The sequence below is a fragment of the Dreissena polymorpha genome, chromosome 2 (assembly GCF_020536995.1).
Source record: "Dreissena polymorpha isolate Duluth1 chromosome 2, UMN_Dpol_1.0, whole genome shotgun sequence".
NCBI classification, from domain to species: Eukaryota; Metazoa; Mollusca; class Bivalvia; order Myida; family Dreissenidae; genus Dreissena; species Dreissena polymorpha.
Genome location: NC_068356.1, coordinates 101303082 through 101319055, shown reverse-complemented (window position 1 = coordinate 101319055; position 15974 = coordinate 101303082). Strand labels below are relative to the sequence as shown.

General features: G+C 35.4%; 2 protein-coding genes and 1 long non-coding RNA gene across 3 annotated transcripts in view; all 3 read left to right on the top strand.

Moving 5' to 3' along the window:
- LOC127869944 (low-density lipoprotein receptor-related protein 4-like) overlaps positions 1–15974 on the top strand; it is a 171796-nt gene that overhangs the window by 111007 nt on the left and 44815 nt on the right. The window lies entirely within an intron of this gene.
- The window catches only part of LOC127868276 (uncharacterized), a 53829-nt gene that overhangs the window by 33857 nt on the left and 3998 nt on the right, over positions 1–15974 (top strand). The window contains exons 8-14 of the mRNA XM_052409904.1: positions 3735–3907; positions 4593–4804; positions 5201–5288; positions 5798–5858; positions 9417–9491; positions 13897–14358; positions 14726–14914. Of these exons, the coding sequence (XP_052265864.1) occupies positions 3735–3907; positions 4593–4804; positions 5201–5288; positions 5798–5858; positions 9417–9491; positions 13897–14358; positions 14726–14914 (1260 nt within the window). The remainder of the gene's footprint in view (positions 1–3734; positions 3908–4592; positions 4805–5200; positions 5289–5797; positions 5859–9416; positions 9492–13896; positions 14359–14725; positions 14915–15974) is intronic.
- On the top strand, positions 10442–11070 carry LOC127868285 (uncharacterized). The gene is made up of 2 exons (XR_008044061.1): positions 10442–10687; positions 10850–11070. It is a non-coding gene; the product is annotated as an uncharacterized LOC127868285 (long non-coding RNA).

Here is a 15974-nt window from a genome sequence, read left to right as displayed (position 1 = left end):
ACTTTAAAAACTTCTTGTCCATAACCGTATGGCATAGGGCTACCAAATTTGGTATGTAGTGACATGTAATAGTTCTCTTCTTAGTTTGTTCAAATTATGCCCTTAGGGTCAAATTTGAAACTGCCCTGCGGGGTCACAAAATTGAATATATGCTTATAAAGGGCTTATTTTGTGAAAACTTTAAAATCGTTCTGTCCATAACCATTGGGTCTAGGGCTACAAAATTGAACATATGCTTATATAAGGCCTATTTTGTGAAAACTTTCAAATTACTTGTCCATAACCATCCAGCCTAGGGCTATCAAATTTGGTATGTAGTGACATCTTATAGTCCTCTACCAAATTTATTCAAATTTTATCCCTGGGGTCAAATTTGAACCTGCTCCGGGGGTCACAAAATTGAACTTATGCTTATATAAGGCCTATTTTGTGAAAACTTAAAAAAAAATCTTGTCCATAACTATTAGGCCTAGGGCTACACAATTTGGTATGTAGTGACATTGTATAGTCCTCCACTTAGTTTGTTCAAATTATGCCCCAGGGGTCAAATTTGACCCTGCCCTGGGGGCCACAAAAGCGATTATATGCTTATATAGTGCCTATTTTGTGAAAACTTTAAAAATTCTCTTGTCCTTAACCATATGGCATAGGGCTACCAAATTTGGTATGTAGTGACATCTAATAGTTCTCTACCAAGTTTGTTCAAATTATGCCCCTGGGGTCAAATTTGACCCTGCCCGGGGGGTCACAAAACTGAACATATGCTTATATAAGGGCCTATTTTGTGAAAACTTTAAAAACTTCTTGTCCATAACCATTGGGCCTAGGGCTACCAAATTTGTTATGAAGTGACATCTAATAAACCTCTACCAAATTTGTTCAAATAATGCCTCTGGGGTCAACTTTGACCCTGCCCTGGGGGGTCACAAAATTGAATAAACGCTTATAAGGCGCCATTTTTGTGAAATCTTTAAAAATCTTCTTGTTGAAAACCATTCAGACTATGGCTACCAAGTTTGGTATGCAGTAACATCTTATAGTTCTCTACCAAGTTTGTTCAAATTATGCTTTTTGGGTCAAATTTGACCCTGACCTGCGGGTCACAAAATTGAACATTATATACGCTTATATCTTGCTTATTTTGTGAAAACTTTTAAAATATTCTTGTCCTTAACTCTAGGACCTAGGGCTACCATATTTTGTATGTACATGTAGTGAGATATAGTAGTCCTCTACAAAGTTTGCTCAAATTATGCCCCTGGGGTTAAATTTGACCAAGTCCAGGGGGTCACAAAAGTGTACATGTGCTTAAATAGGGCATATATTTAAGTATTTGCACATGCAGAGAATATTTGTTTCAGCCTTTTTCAGCAGTGGAGCGATTCAGGGCCATCATGGCCCTTTTGTTTAGAGCTCTGTCTGAAAAGAAGTTCAGTGGATGAAAAATTGTAAAAAAAAGTTTCATTGAAAAATTAAAACCCCCTTTCTGTTGATTGTATCAAAAGAAACCAGTAGCATTACAAAATCAATGTTATGTACTGGTTAGAAATCTCTGGTATTTTATGAATGGGAGGTGTCTATTTAAACGCTGTTGTGTGTTTTACTAGCTCACATGTGCGATGTACATGGTGAGCTTGTGGGACTGCCTTTTGTGCTTTGTTCAGTGTTATTAAACTTATTAAACACATCTCCTAAGCCACTCTGCGGATTTTAACAACACTTTACAGGCATGATCGTTGGGTGACCATCTTTGAAAAGTTTACAAATCATTCTGGTCAGCTGAATGTGTAGGTCACTTAGCTTACAGCTTTGATATTTGGTGGATGACATCAGAAAGCTGTCCTGTACAAACATTTAAAAAATATTTGCCATGTAAGATCATATAGCGGTAGTTTCTTTAAATCATACCCCTTGGGTCAATAATGTGTTGTGTGGATGAACTGTATAATATTGACTTAAATAGTATAATAATAATGATTCAACAAATCTTTGGAACGAAAAAGCAAACTTTTGTATGCACCCATTTGGTTGGTATATAGCAGTCTTTCTGTCTTTTTGTCTGTCCCGCATTCCACTTTCCAAAGGTTTTTTATGCAGTTTTCAGATATTGAGCTGATTTTTGGTATGTGAGTCTACCTTATTTACCTACAGATGAAGTGTGAGTTTCGTTGTGGTCCATTGATTTTTGGCAAAGTTATGGCCTTGGACTAAACAATTTTCTCTACAATAGCTGCTGCGGGGCTTCAAAGTGCCATAGGGGGCATTGTGTTTCACACAATGTGTTTCACAAACACAGATCTTACTGATAATAAGTATGTGACATCAGATTGTGGTCCTCTACAAAGATTGTTCAAATAATGCCCCAGGGTTGAAAACTGGCCACACCCCATAACAGAAGTGAGTGATATTGAACCATCTGGGCCCACTTGTTTATCATGCCAAGTTTTAATCAGATAAGTTTGCAATGGTTTGTATAATCTCTATATGGCTGCTGCATGCATTACAGCAATAGATACTGGATATTTTTAGAACCAAGGGGCAGATCACCCATGGGTGGTAAGATGTCAAGGTAACCCGTTCCTCTTTTTGTTAATTGTAGAAATTAACTTCTACTTGTCCAAAATTTCACCATTAGTAAACAGTACAGTTTTCCTGTTAAGCTGGCCTATTTTAAGTACTGTTTCCATCCAACAGTGTGTGAAATTTGTTATTTAATACATGCATTGTTATTTTAAAAGATAGTTTATACTTTAGAAGATGGGTATGAATCATTAAATGCTAAATAATTTAATAGCAATAAGGTTATTATGTTATATGTGGCTTAGAATGGTGTTAACAAAAGTGTCTTTACAATAGATGAAGATATTTTGTGTAGTCCATTATTGCCAGAATTTTTCTAGCGGTCCAAAAAGCTCTCTTTTTTATTGTATTTCTTATAGATCACAGAAAACTTGGCTGTCATTAGATAATCATTACTATTTGAAACTATTGTAAACTAAAGGCTTTTCAGCTTGTATTGTTTTAACTCACATTTATCATCAAAATTTATATTTATTTATTTACATTTAATGTCAATAGCACATACACATATATGACACATAGGCATAGAAATTATCACAGATTAACATAGAATATATCACAGATATCAAGGAAATAAGACTAGGCTGATTTTGAAAAAAAAGTAACAATTTAAGAGCAACAAATAAAACGCTGTTACTATATGCATACCTTTTACAATACATGAGTTCTTTTAACAGTAGTATGTTCATATGAGCATGAATGCTGAGGACCTTTTGATAACCCATTAAGCTGAAAGCTTATTCCCAATGGGGTCCATAAAACACACACTGGAAAAGAAAAGTGAAGATCAATAATTCAATGTGGACACTGCAAACACAAATTTTGATATGCGCCTTTAAGCCTTAAGTGAGATTTCTGTGGGCATCAAATTCGAGAGTACACACATTTGCACATAGAACATGTAACAAAACTTCTGTACCATTAACATGACATCATGTACATGAAGAACTTATTATTAATCATAAAAATAAGAATAAGAACACATATCTATGACTTTTCAACTTGTCTTAGTTATAAGAATTTAATTACTTAATGGACATCAACAAGGAAATGCTTACAAATGAAATGCTTTAGAGGCGGAAAGAGCAAAAAGTTATGAGGACAAAGCAAGCTTTCCACCTTTAAAGTGAAATTATATTCACTGCTGTCTACAGCTACAGCATTGACGATGGGGCAGCAACATAATGTAGTCCTTCAGGAAAAGCATAAGCCTAAAACCTTTGTCGACAAAGTGAGATTGATGCGGCAGGTTAGACCTTCCATGCCCCTTTCCCGTGCAGACATGAAAGCTTGGAAGGGACAACTATGCTCTAAATTCCAAGTGAAGGTAAAAGTGGTGTATCATTTTTAGTGATTTTGATAATCATGTGTTTTTCACTTCTCTTCTGGTTTATGCCATTTTTAGTTTAGTAAAGATTGAAGGTCATTTCACTGTTTCTTAAAACTAGATCAAAACTAAATATTCTAATAACTCAGCTAGTACATCATTAAACTTACTGTACATATTTGATTTAGATTTTCAATTCATACATTCTGACTAAGCTTTGGATATTATTTAGGGTCAGTAAGACCACTGTGAAGGTCTTTGTTACTAAACATAGCAAAATAATGTAAACTCACTTACTATAACTCTAAATGATACTTATTCTTCAGGATGTTTTGCATCGATCTTTGTGTGACTGTAGCCTGTATGAAAACATTGCTTTGTATTGCATAATTATGTAAATACTATTATTATTTATAATCTAGATTATTGATTTTATTTTGATAAAACCACTATGTATCTATTTAAAGATATTCTTCCTCAAATACGTCCATACTGTCGTAATACCATACTACTTAGTACTAACAGGAAATCTACATAAACCTATCAAAGCTAAACAAAATCTGCAAGCTATGTCTTGTTTATTATTATTTATGCAGAGTATTTAGTAGTGGTTTAAAGTATGTTAAAGATTCACAAGCATATGCTAAAAACATGTAATGTAATTCCTGAATTGGATATGTTTTAGGACGTGAGACGGTTCCAGCAAAGCTATGGCATTCATCTCAAAATGGCTCAGCTGGAGCAGAACGTCTGGGCCATGGTGGAGGATGTTTCTGAATCTGTCGTTAATATAACCGAAAAGTTTTTCCGGCCATTAATGAAATTGACAGACGATGAAATAAAAACATGTCTCGAAATCCTGAAAAGCCAAGGTCTTGCAGAATATAATAAGAAAGTGTAAGCATAAGTTCTTCTTAAAATATAAATCTACAATATCAACAAATAATCTACAAACAATCATGACCCATCCAATTTAATAAAAACCAACACAGGTCCAAAGTCCTGCAAATTGTGTCAAGGGTTAATATAATCTCTATTCTCAGTCGGCCTATTTTATTAAAAGGATCTACTAGTTATATATATCACGATACATGGCCAACCAAAATCAACTGATTTAATTGTATGCAAAAAATGTGATATTTTTTATAAACCAAGCATCTGTCGATGTTAGTCCTAATAAACTATTAAAGGTGTCTGTGATATCAGTGATATATTTGGAAAGTAAAATTTACATTAAAAATACCCTAACTAGAGACCAACTTGATTTAAAGAATTGATTTAACACACTTTTAGGAAGGAATTTTCAGACGCATCTTTGAAAAAGAGGAAAATTGAGGATACCTGTGAGATGGAAGAACAAAATGGAAATGAAGATATACTGGTAATTTGTATACATTCCGTTTTTTTTAATGCTAAAGAAGTGCAAATTGATACTACAAAATGTTTTTTGTGTTTCAACCGAGTTGGCAATTGAACAGATGCAATTAATAAAAATGATATTATGTTATCACTAATATATTCAATGTTGTTGACGAATATAATTTTTTAAAGAATGCTTTGCATAATGTGCTGAGTATGTCAATTAATGATATATAAAAAGCGCTGGAATAAACATTTATATTAATTGTCTGGTTGGATTAATATATTAGAAGAATAAGTCTCAATGCAGGGTTTTTGAAGGATTGGGGAATGGGCATGGTCTTCATTCTTGAGAAAAGAGTTTGTAAACCACAATGAAAGATGTTAGCCTATATTAAGCAACAACTATAGGTGCATTGTCATAGATAAGCAGAGTCATATGTATTCAGCAAATAATGGGATGAGACTTAAAAAGGCTAAATGAAGTGAAACATTTATATCATCATATGGTTTTCTTTTCTTCCGGAGCAGGCTAAAAATTTTAGGTCATCTCAAGACAGATGTTCTAAATTGAGAAATGAACTCGCCAAAGGTAAGTGACAAATGTATATTGTTAGAGAATAATATTTTTATGCTCTCACTAGTGAGAAAATAAAGATTTGGTTTGTCCATCTGTCCCCTGTATCTATGTTCATAGACATTATAACGCTTTAATAATACAATATAACTTGTAGAGTTCTAAAACTTTATAATCATTTTTAGCTCGGCTGTTTTCGGAGAGAACCCGAGGTATTGTCATAGCCAGCTTGTCGTGTTGTCCGCCGGCGTCGTGCTTAAACCTTGACATTTTGCTCTACAATCAGAGTGCTTCCACCTACAACTTTGAAACTTCATATGTCACTGTGACCTCTAAACAACAGCAAAAACAACGTGCTCATGGTGAGCTTTTGTGATCGCTTTTTGTCCATCGTGCGTTGTGTGATGTCAACATTTTCCTTGTTAACACTTTAAAGACCACATTTATTGTCCAATCTTCTGCAACTAGGTCACAAGATTTGACTCAATAATATCTTGGACGAGTTTGAAACTAGCTATGGTTGTTTGAAAAAACATTGCTTCCAGAGGGCGGGACATTTTTCCATATAAGGCTTTAGTAAAACTTTGTTAACACTCTAAAAGTCACATTTATTGTTCAATATTCATAACACTTGGTCAGAACATTTGTTTTAATAATATCTTGGTTCAGTTAAAAAAAAATAGTTCCTGTCTCTGTGTATGCCCTCAGTAGGGTGGCATCTAGCAGCTGAATTGTCTGTCAGTCTGTCCGACCGAAAACTTTCACATTGGCCATAACTTTTGCAATATTGAAGATAGCAATTTGATATTTGGCATGCATGTGCATCTCATGGAGCTGCAAATTTTGAGTGGTGAAAGGTCAAGGTCATCCTTCAAGGTCAAAGGTCAAAAAACAAATCCAAGGGAAGTCAAAAGCTTTAAAGGAAGATAATTTATATTTTTCATTTAGCAAGTACAAATCATTTCTGCAAGGGAAGTACTATTTTTAAAGGGACATAATACAAAAAATTAAATTAAAGCTGAGCAGTAGGGGGTATTGTGTTTCTGACAAACACATCTCTTGTTTTTTGGCTAGTTGTTTATCTTGCAGATTCTGTTGTTGTTTAACTTTGCATGGAAACACTGTCTCTTTGAGGGTTAGTTTTACGGAGAACTAATGCTCCTATGTTGCAACATAGAATTGCGGACATGTTTGTCATTGCATGAAAACTTGTTTACTTCTCTGTTGCAACATTTGTATATGTTCAGATCTTAATTAGTCTTTCAAAACTAAATTGTACATGTTTAAGATTCTTGAATTGGAGTTTACATATTTTTACATCAACAGTAAAGTAAAGATACTTAATAAGTCTACCCTTTATCAATAAAATCATGTTTGTACATTCCAGAATGATGTAATTGACAATCTTTTGGTAGAGAACATTATTCCTTTTGCATCAGTTAAAGTCATTTTATACCCTAACATTACATGGGGTTGGTGGTTGGGAGGGGGCTGAAAGCATCTCATCGTTTTGTTTCTGACAATTAGCTGTCATAGTCACATGTGCGCATGCTTAATCACGTGTGATTTGCAAATGAGTATTGTAGGGCTGCAGTTTGCATGGATTGTTGTCAATCAGTTTTGTTTTACGTTTTGTGGTTTTCACTTCTTTGCAAAAGGAAACATTTAGAAGTATAATATAACATAGCATGGACGTGGAAAATCATATGAAACTAGAATTAGTGTATTTCTATAGATCAATTGTGTTAGGATTTGATAAAACACCATGAAAATAAATTTTTATACTAGGTTAAACTTTAAAAAACAAACACCTTTGACACAAAGAGTATATGCACAAAAAATATGAATAACAATTTAAATAAATTAGATCAAATACAAAAATATGTCAGTGTTCCTATTTGCAATCCTTGTGGTGTTTACATATTGTGTGTACGTGTAGTGTTTCAATGAATTGGCTATTTTATTCAAAGAGGAAATGATCATCTACAACCAAACTTACTTTCATATGGAATTTTAACTTAAAAGTATTAAAGTCCATGTTTTAAAAAGAAAGATGTTTTTTATAGAACAAGACCAGTTTAAAGAATGGGTAATGGTGATTTTGTTTTAATTCAACATGTCCCCATACCATGTGAGTATTCAACATTGATCATTAAATTTATGATTTTCCATGGAAAGGGGATATTGTCTTTTGCGCTTTGTATTTTATACACTGTTTTTTGCATGTGGGAATTCAAGTACCGTGTAACACAACCATGTATAACGCTTACATACAAGTTTATCCACATGATTTCATGGTTAACGTCACCCCCAGTATGGTTTGTTTGGTTGAATACTAAACCAATCATTTATTTAATGTTATTTGATTGTAGTTATTTAACATGATTGGTTTATGATGAAATTAAATTGTCCTATTCCTTGTACATATTACGGACAAAGGAAAATATATATTGCTTTATTATTTAAGCAAATGCTTTAACATTTAAGCTTCCTTCGTACTTTAAACGTTCATATAACTCTTATGTGGGATTTGGTACAGTATTATTACTATGCATGTTACTTTCTGGTACATTTTAAGTCGCAATATCTGCTGTATTCTTTTATCTGATGTTGTGTATTGTTGTAGAGTGTCTACTTTTATCGTATTTTATATCTCCTCGTTTTACTTTTGCCGCTGTTGTTTTTAAGCTCGGCTGTTTTCGGAGAAAACCCGAGGTATTGTCATAGCAAGCTCGTTGTGTCGTGTCCGTCTTCGTTTCGCGTCTTGTCGTGTCCGTCGTCGTCCGCGTCGTGCAAAAACCTTAATATTTTGTCAAGGTTTTGAACATTGGCTCTTAAATCAAAGTGCTTCATCCTACATCTTTGAAAATTCATATGTAGCTACACCTTGATGAGTTCTACACGACCAAATTTTGGGTCACTAGGTCAAAGGTCAAGGTCACTGTGACCTCTAAACAAATTCTGACAATCTTTTATCTATTCAAAACTGCACCCGCAGCCGAGCGTGGCAGCCGTTATGCGGTGCACTTGTTGTGTGACTCTTATTGTTGTGATGTTTATCCAAACATCCCACAATATAATCGTTAAATTGTTGTTTGATTTCCTTTGATCTTAAAAAGAATTGTTGTTCGTTATTGCGTTAATATTTTTATATCAATATTAATGTTAGTTACAAGTTATTTCCTTGACTTTTGAAACAAATCATATTTGGATATTTCAGTATCCTAGACTTAAAACAATTTCAAATTATGTTTTTTTTAATTCTGTATCAGTTTCATAATAACGTTGCATTATATTGGTGGTCAACTAAAAGGTGTATTGCTAATTCTCACAATACACATATTATTTTTCTTGCAGTTATGGTCTGATATGAGACCAGTTCACTATCTAAAATGTCCCAAATGAATGTTTTTGGATTTCTAATAAACATCAAAACATGGCACACATACAATTTAGGTTGATGAACATTTTGGTTCTGTAAATGTTGGACCCATTACGAGAGGTTATTACATTATGTTACTGTTTGGCTGATGTATGCCCGTGTAACTGATGTAGATGCCGGTGTACTTGCAGGCGATGTCTCTAGTAACATGCACCTCCAGAACCTTCAGGACTTGGCGGCACTGGCAAATGCCTCCTCTAACCCAGGTACGACCCTTCTTGATCCACACATCTGCGGTAATCACACTTTTCGCCCTAGACCTCCTGTTCTCCGACCTCTTCCTGTTAGCTTGGATTGGTAGGCCATAGCGCTTCTTACTGTAGGCTACGATTCTTAGGCCATAGCTCCAGACACTGATCAATATCAAAAAGGCCATTATGTACTGATGTCTTCTAAGCTTGTGTTATTCACAGTTTAGGTTCCTTGAAACGAACTCCTGTTTCTAAATTCTATCAGTAACATGTTGGATATGAATCACAGCCCCAGAGTTATAGTCATGGTTGGAACTCACGTTTACACAATAAACTATGCTTCTTGACTAACCAATGTAATGAAATGTTATTTAAACAGTCCTGAAGGCAGAGTTCACTTTCCTATATTATAATATATATAATTACTGTTTAGAGACAGCACTTGTTATATTCAGATACTATATGGTAGTGTAGTGTTCATAATTTTAATTATTAACATTTGATGGTGTATTTTTCTATTTATATTTCATAATGCAAACACCTGTTAAAATGACCATCACTGTCAAGTATCTGATATGTACAAACCTAGTACTATGAGTGGTAAATGTCTATGCGCATATAGAGAATAATAGGTTAGTGTTGATTATAGATCAGGTTTATCATGCGAGGCTTAGAAAACAAAATATTTTTCGTGCCGAGCATGATAAACCTGATCAATAATAAACACTAATCTATTATTCTATTTATCCCACTATTTATTCAGAAAACCTTTTTATTTGAACAAAATTAGTTTAACTGGATAATTTCGCGTTTTCATGAGTTGTTTCATACTGTGATAATTACTGTAGTGTGACCAAGGTCAGTGTTTGACTCCGTGTTCCAAAAATAACCGCTGATCAAATGATCATCTTTCAAAATCCGAATATCGTTCTGTGACAAAGAGTCGTGCGTAATTAATTATAATTTTTAACCAGGTTTTCCGAAGGAAAAAACTGGTTATTAGATTGGCGAATGCGGGCGGGCTGGCTGGCGGGCTGGCTGGCTGGCTGGCTGGCGGGCTGGCGGAATAAGCTTGTCCGGGCCATAACTATGTCGTTCATTGTCAGATTTTAAAATCATTTGGCACATTTGTTCACCATCATTGGACGGTGTGTCGCGCGAAATAATTACGTCGATATCTCCAAGGTCAAGGTCACACTTTGAGTTCAAAGGTCAAAAATGGCCATAAATGAGCTTGTCCGAGCCATAACTATGCCGTTCATCGTCAGATTTTAAAATCATTTGGCACATTTGTTCACCATCATTGGACGGTGTGTCGCGCGAAATAATTACGTCGATATCTCCAAGGTCAAGGTCACACTTTGAGTTCAAAGGTCAAAAATGGCCATAAATGAGCTTGTCCTGGCCATAACTATGTCATTCATTGTGAGATTTTAAAATCATTTGGCACATTTGTTCACCATCATGGGACGGTGTGTCCCACGAAAGAATCACGTCAATATCTCCAATGTCAAGGTCGCCACGACTAAAAATAGATTTAAAAAAAAAAAAAAAAACTTACAAAGGGGGTTAATTTTTTTTGGTCATTTCAAAAGTTCAGTTTGAGTTTTCTCCCTTTATCAGATTTTTTTTCACAATGAAAACCTGGTTTTGTGACAATTTTGTCCCTTGTATTCATATTGAATTGCAAATCTAAAAGTTTTATAACATCAATATAACATTTCGTTGTTATATACAAGGAACTACATTTGTTTACAACGTAGCCTTACAACGTAGCACGTGCCATGTATAATACTAGATTAAATCAACTCGGCTTTAATAACCGAATGCGCTGTAAAAGTGGGATAAACATGTATCTGTTGCACATGTGTTTTTGGTGTCCACTTTCTGTCTGGTAATGTCAATCAATTCAATTTGCAGAACAATTCTTGATAACATTCTCATAAAAATCTAAACTTGTTTGAGGATTTTTCTAAATTGTGGGCTTCATGATCTGAGTTATAATATCAAGTACAACACATATAGGTTACATTATACTAAATAATCGTTTCATGTAGGGCTGTACACTCTAAAAAAATGTCATAGTTGACAGGAAGGCATGTTTTACACTTAAAACTATTGTTCGGGTTTTATCTTTTGGAGAGATAATGGTAGGGCATGAATAGGTGTTCACTATTGAATCCCTGAAATATGATAAACTTGGATACTATAGTAAAGAATTGCACTGAAAAAAAGTAACAATTCACTAAGAAACGGCCAAAAAAAAGTTGCAAAAACAGTCGATTTTGATTCGTGTCAAGTTCTTTCTTGGTTTGAACATGACATATATATTTTTATGGTGTAAATCGATTTCGCTTAGAATGGCCTTTAAGAAAAGGTATGGTTATGCGGGTCTCTATGTGCAAAATGTTGCATTTATCTTCGCTTAAAGTTGCCGCTTTTACATTGAATTATATAGGGAAGCTATTTAATATATTATGACCTATAGAACTATGGATATATTAAAAGCAGCAAGGTGACTGAAGGAATCTTAGGTGTTTTTGTTTTTTGTTGTTTTAGCTGTAGCAGCTTTAGTTTCTGATAAAAACTAGGTAATCACTGCGTAATATCATTTCACATATACATGTTAAAAACACCATTGAGAAACGATTTTTAATGGGGACAAATAACAATTAAGTGATTTATATATACTGATTGTTGAGTGTTTATGCAAAATTAACTTCATATGAAAATGTTAGTGTCACTGGTTTACTCCTGTATTGTCAACTATTGTTAAGACAACTTTTTCTATGTTTCTGTGTGTGCACTGTTAGTGTTCATGTGTTTTATATCTGTTCCTGATGCTGTATGTGTTCACTAAGTGTATTTTGGAGAGCTAGGCGTCAGCGTCTTCCGATCACTGTGTCCTGTCTCAACTTTTTGAGACAGTTAACTTTTATACTTACCCACAAAATGAGTTAAGGTTTTAATGCTTAACATGAGGGCCAAAACACATTTTCTGTGAATGCAATCAACCAAGAAAGACATACTTTTGCTTTTAAAGCATTAATCTCAACATTCCTTCTTGGTAACGTTAACAGCCAAAATTGTCTTTTTACTGTCAATCATATATTTTTTTTCATATTACCAAATTTTTCTTGCGATTTTTACTATGGCATTACCATGGCTATGTTCACCCGAGCTCGAATTGTGTAAGGAGATTGGATTTATTAATTACACAATCTGGGCTCAAAAAAAATATTTAAGACCTGGTTTGTTTATAAACAATAGCTTGTTGTAACGGAGTGCAAATGAACTTTTATTGCTATAATGCGATATATCGTGTGTTTGTTTTGTGCGTGTCACAACAAAACACCGTATTTATTCATGTATTGTAAACATGATTGGTAGTATTGAAATTCTTCGCTTTCTCGCTGACTGACAAACACTACAGTCTAGTAGTGACTACTGAGTGGATCTGTGTGATGAATGTTTAATGTTTGCCTTCTATGTGTCTTTTTTAGGTCTCGTGTCTCAAGCACATAACATGCAGGGCCATAGTAGGGCCACAAATACCCCCGTCACTAATATGGCCACGCCCAACATAATGGGGAACAATAAAGGGGTTTCTTCACATTTAGGAAACAACAACTCTATTGGCTTGGGAAATAATGGGTCATTCGGTGCTGCAAATATGTGCTGTATTCTTTTATCTGATGTTGTGTATTGTTGTAGAGTGTCTACTTTTATCGTATTTTATATCTCCTCGTTTTACTTTTGCCGCTGTTGTTTTTTAGCTCGTCTGTTTTCGGAGAAAACCCTAGGTATTGTCATAGCCAGCTCGTCGCGTCGTGTCCGTTGTCGTGTCGTGTCGTGTCCGTCGTCGTCCGCGTCGTGCTAAAACCTTAACATTTTGTCAAGGGTTTGAACATTGGCTCTAAAATCAAAGTGCTTAATCCTACAACTTTGAAACTTCATATGTAGCTGCACCTTGATGAGTTCCACACAACCACTTTTTGGATCACTAGGTCAAAGGTCAAGGTCACTGTGACTTCTAAAAAATTCTGACAAGCTTTTATCTATTCAAAGCTGCACCCGCAGCCGAGCGTGGCAGCCGTTGTGCGGTGCTCTTGTTGTGTAACTCTTATTGTTGTGATGTTTATTCACATCCCCCCACAATATAATCCTTAAATTGTAGTTTGATTTCCGTTGATCTTAAAAAAATGTTGTTCGTTATTGCGTTAATATTTTTATATCAATATTAATGTTAGTTACAAGATATTTCCTTGACTTGTGAAACAACTCATATTTTGATGTTTTAGTATCCTAGAATTAAAACAATCTCAAATTATGTTTTTTTTTAAATTCTGTATCAGTTTCATAATACAGAAGGAGCTGTGTGATGAATGTTTAATGTTTGCCTTCTATGTGTCTATTTTAGGTCTCGTGTCTCAAGCACATAACATGCAGGGCCATAGTAGGGCCACAAATACCCCCGTCACTAATATGGCCACGCCCAACATAATGGGGAACAGTAACGGGGTTCCTTTACATTTCGGAAACAACAGCTCTTTTGGCTTGGAAAATAATGGGTCATCCGGTGAGGATTCAAGTAATATTTATTTGGCCACAATCATGCAAAATATGGGAGACTATAGCGAAGTGGTCGGGAATTTAGCAAAACTGGAAAATAGCAGCATGTCCCAAGGCGGAATGGGAATTAATTCTGGTAGAAGTTTGGTGAACGGGAATGCAGATGTGATGGGCATGGGAAATATGGCCCTGACTGGGGCTATGGGAATCAATGGCAGTTTTAATAGTATGCATGACAATGCAATCATGAAGATGGATACCGGGCAGAATATGGTGGCAGGAGGGGCTTCCAACCTTCACAACCAATCAGGTAGCTCATATACGTGACATGATCAGTTGAATGTATATAGATTTGTTGATTGTTCCTTAAAACTTTTATGTTTTCTACATGTTTCTTGTTTCATTCCTGTGTGTTCAATAGATTTAACACTAAACTTAGTACTTGTTCAGTGTGTGATACTTGATGTAATTTTAGTTTTTGTGTGAAAACCCCTGTATCTAGACTGAAAGCTGATAACATGTTTGTACACATATTTTCCAAATGTTCTTAAATGTGTCTTCTTGGCTTTTCATGAAAACATCTATATAGCTGTTGTTTTTGTTATACATGTATTAGTGGATTTGTCTATGAACTTGTTAAGGCCGCCCCTGTTGACTTGTTCCGGGTACCATTGCAGCCTCTCTGTCCGGGTCTAACGGTTCCCTCAGTGGGTTTACAGGACTGCAGGGGCTGGGGAACAGCCTCGCCGCCACCACCATGTCGCCTAGCCTCACCAATGGCAACTCCGGGCTCGACGTCTTGAGTCAGGCGTACACAGGATTTCACCAATATGCAGGCTCGTCAGGTTTACTCAGCCCAGCTACAGGTAAATGGCTCATTTTAATATGATCGTTCGCAAGTGACATTTGACATTACATGTGTCACATGTCATTGTGTGTGTCACTTGACTGTGAAAATATGTGTGTTTTTTATGCCCCCGAAGGAGGGCATATAGTGATCGGACCGTCTGTCTGTCTTTCCGTCACACTTTGCGTTTAGGTTTGGCGTTTAGGTTTTGAAAAAATGCTCATAACTTCTATGTCGCTTCAGATAGCAACTTGATATTTGGCATGCATGTGTATCTCATGTAGCTGCACATTTTGAGTGGTGAAAGATCAAGGTCATCCTTCAAGGTCAAAGGTCAAATATATGTCTTCAAAGCAGCGCAGAAGGGAGCATTGTGTTTCTGACAAACACATCTCTTGTTGGTCCTTATAAACTTTCAATAATAATTGTGTGGGTTAGATGAGCTGTCTGATATTCGCAAACTTCCATGGGTGATTGGGTTTTTTATACCCCCGAAGGAGGGCATAAAGTGATCGCACTGTTCTGTCTGTTCGTCACATTTTTTTGAAAAATGCTGATAACTTCTAGGTCGCTTCAGATGTAACCTTCATATTTGGTTTGCATGTGTATATGGACAAGGCCTTTCCATACGAACACAAATTTTGACCCCTTTGACATTGACCAGGAACTTAGGGTCCGCGAATAGGTTTCGAAATCAGCGTTTAGGTTTCGAAAAATGCTCATAACTTCTATGTCGCTTAAGATGTAACCTTCATATTTGGTATGCATGTGAAAATGGACAAGGCCTTTCCATACACACACACATTTTGACCCCTTTGACCTTGACCTTGAACTTAGGGTCCTCGTTTAGGTTTTGAAATCTGCGTTTAGGTTTCGAAAAATGCTCATACCTTCTATCAAAGCGTTTCTTGGGGGCATATGTCATCCTATGAAGACAGCTCTTGTTAATTTATTTATTTTTATCAAAACATTTCCCTAAATTACTTTTAATAATTTCAATATTTCATCGTTTATTGGGGTACTAACAACCATGCACAGTTTATTTGGTGGATGTGTATCTTTTTTAGCTCATCTATTTA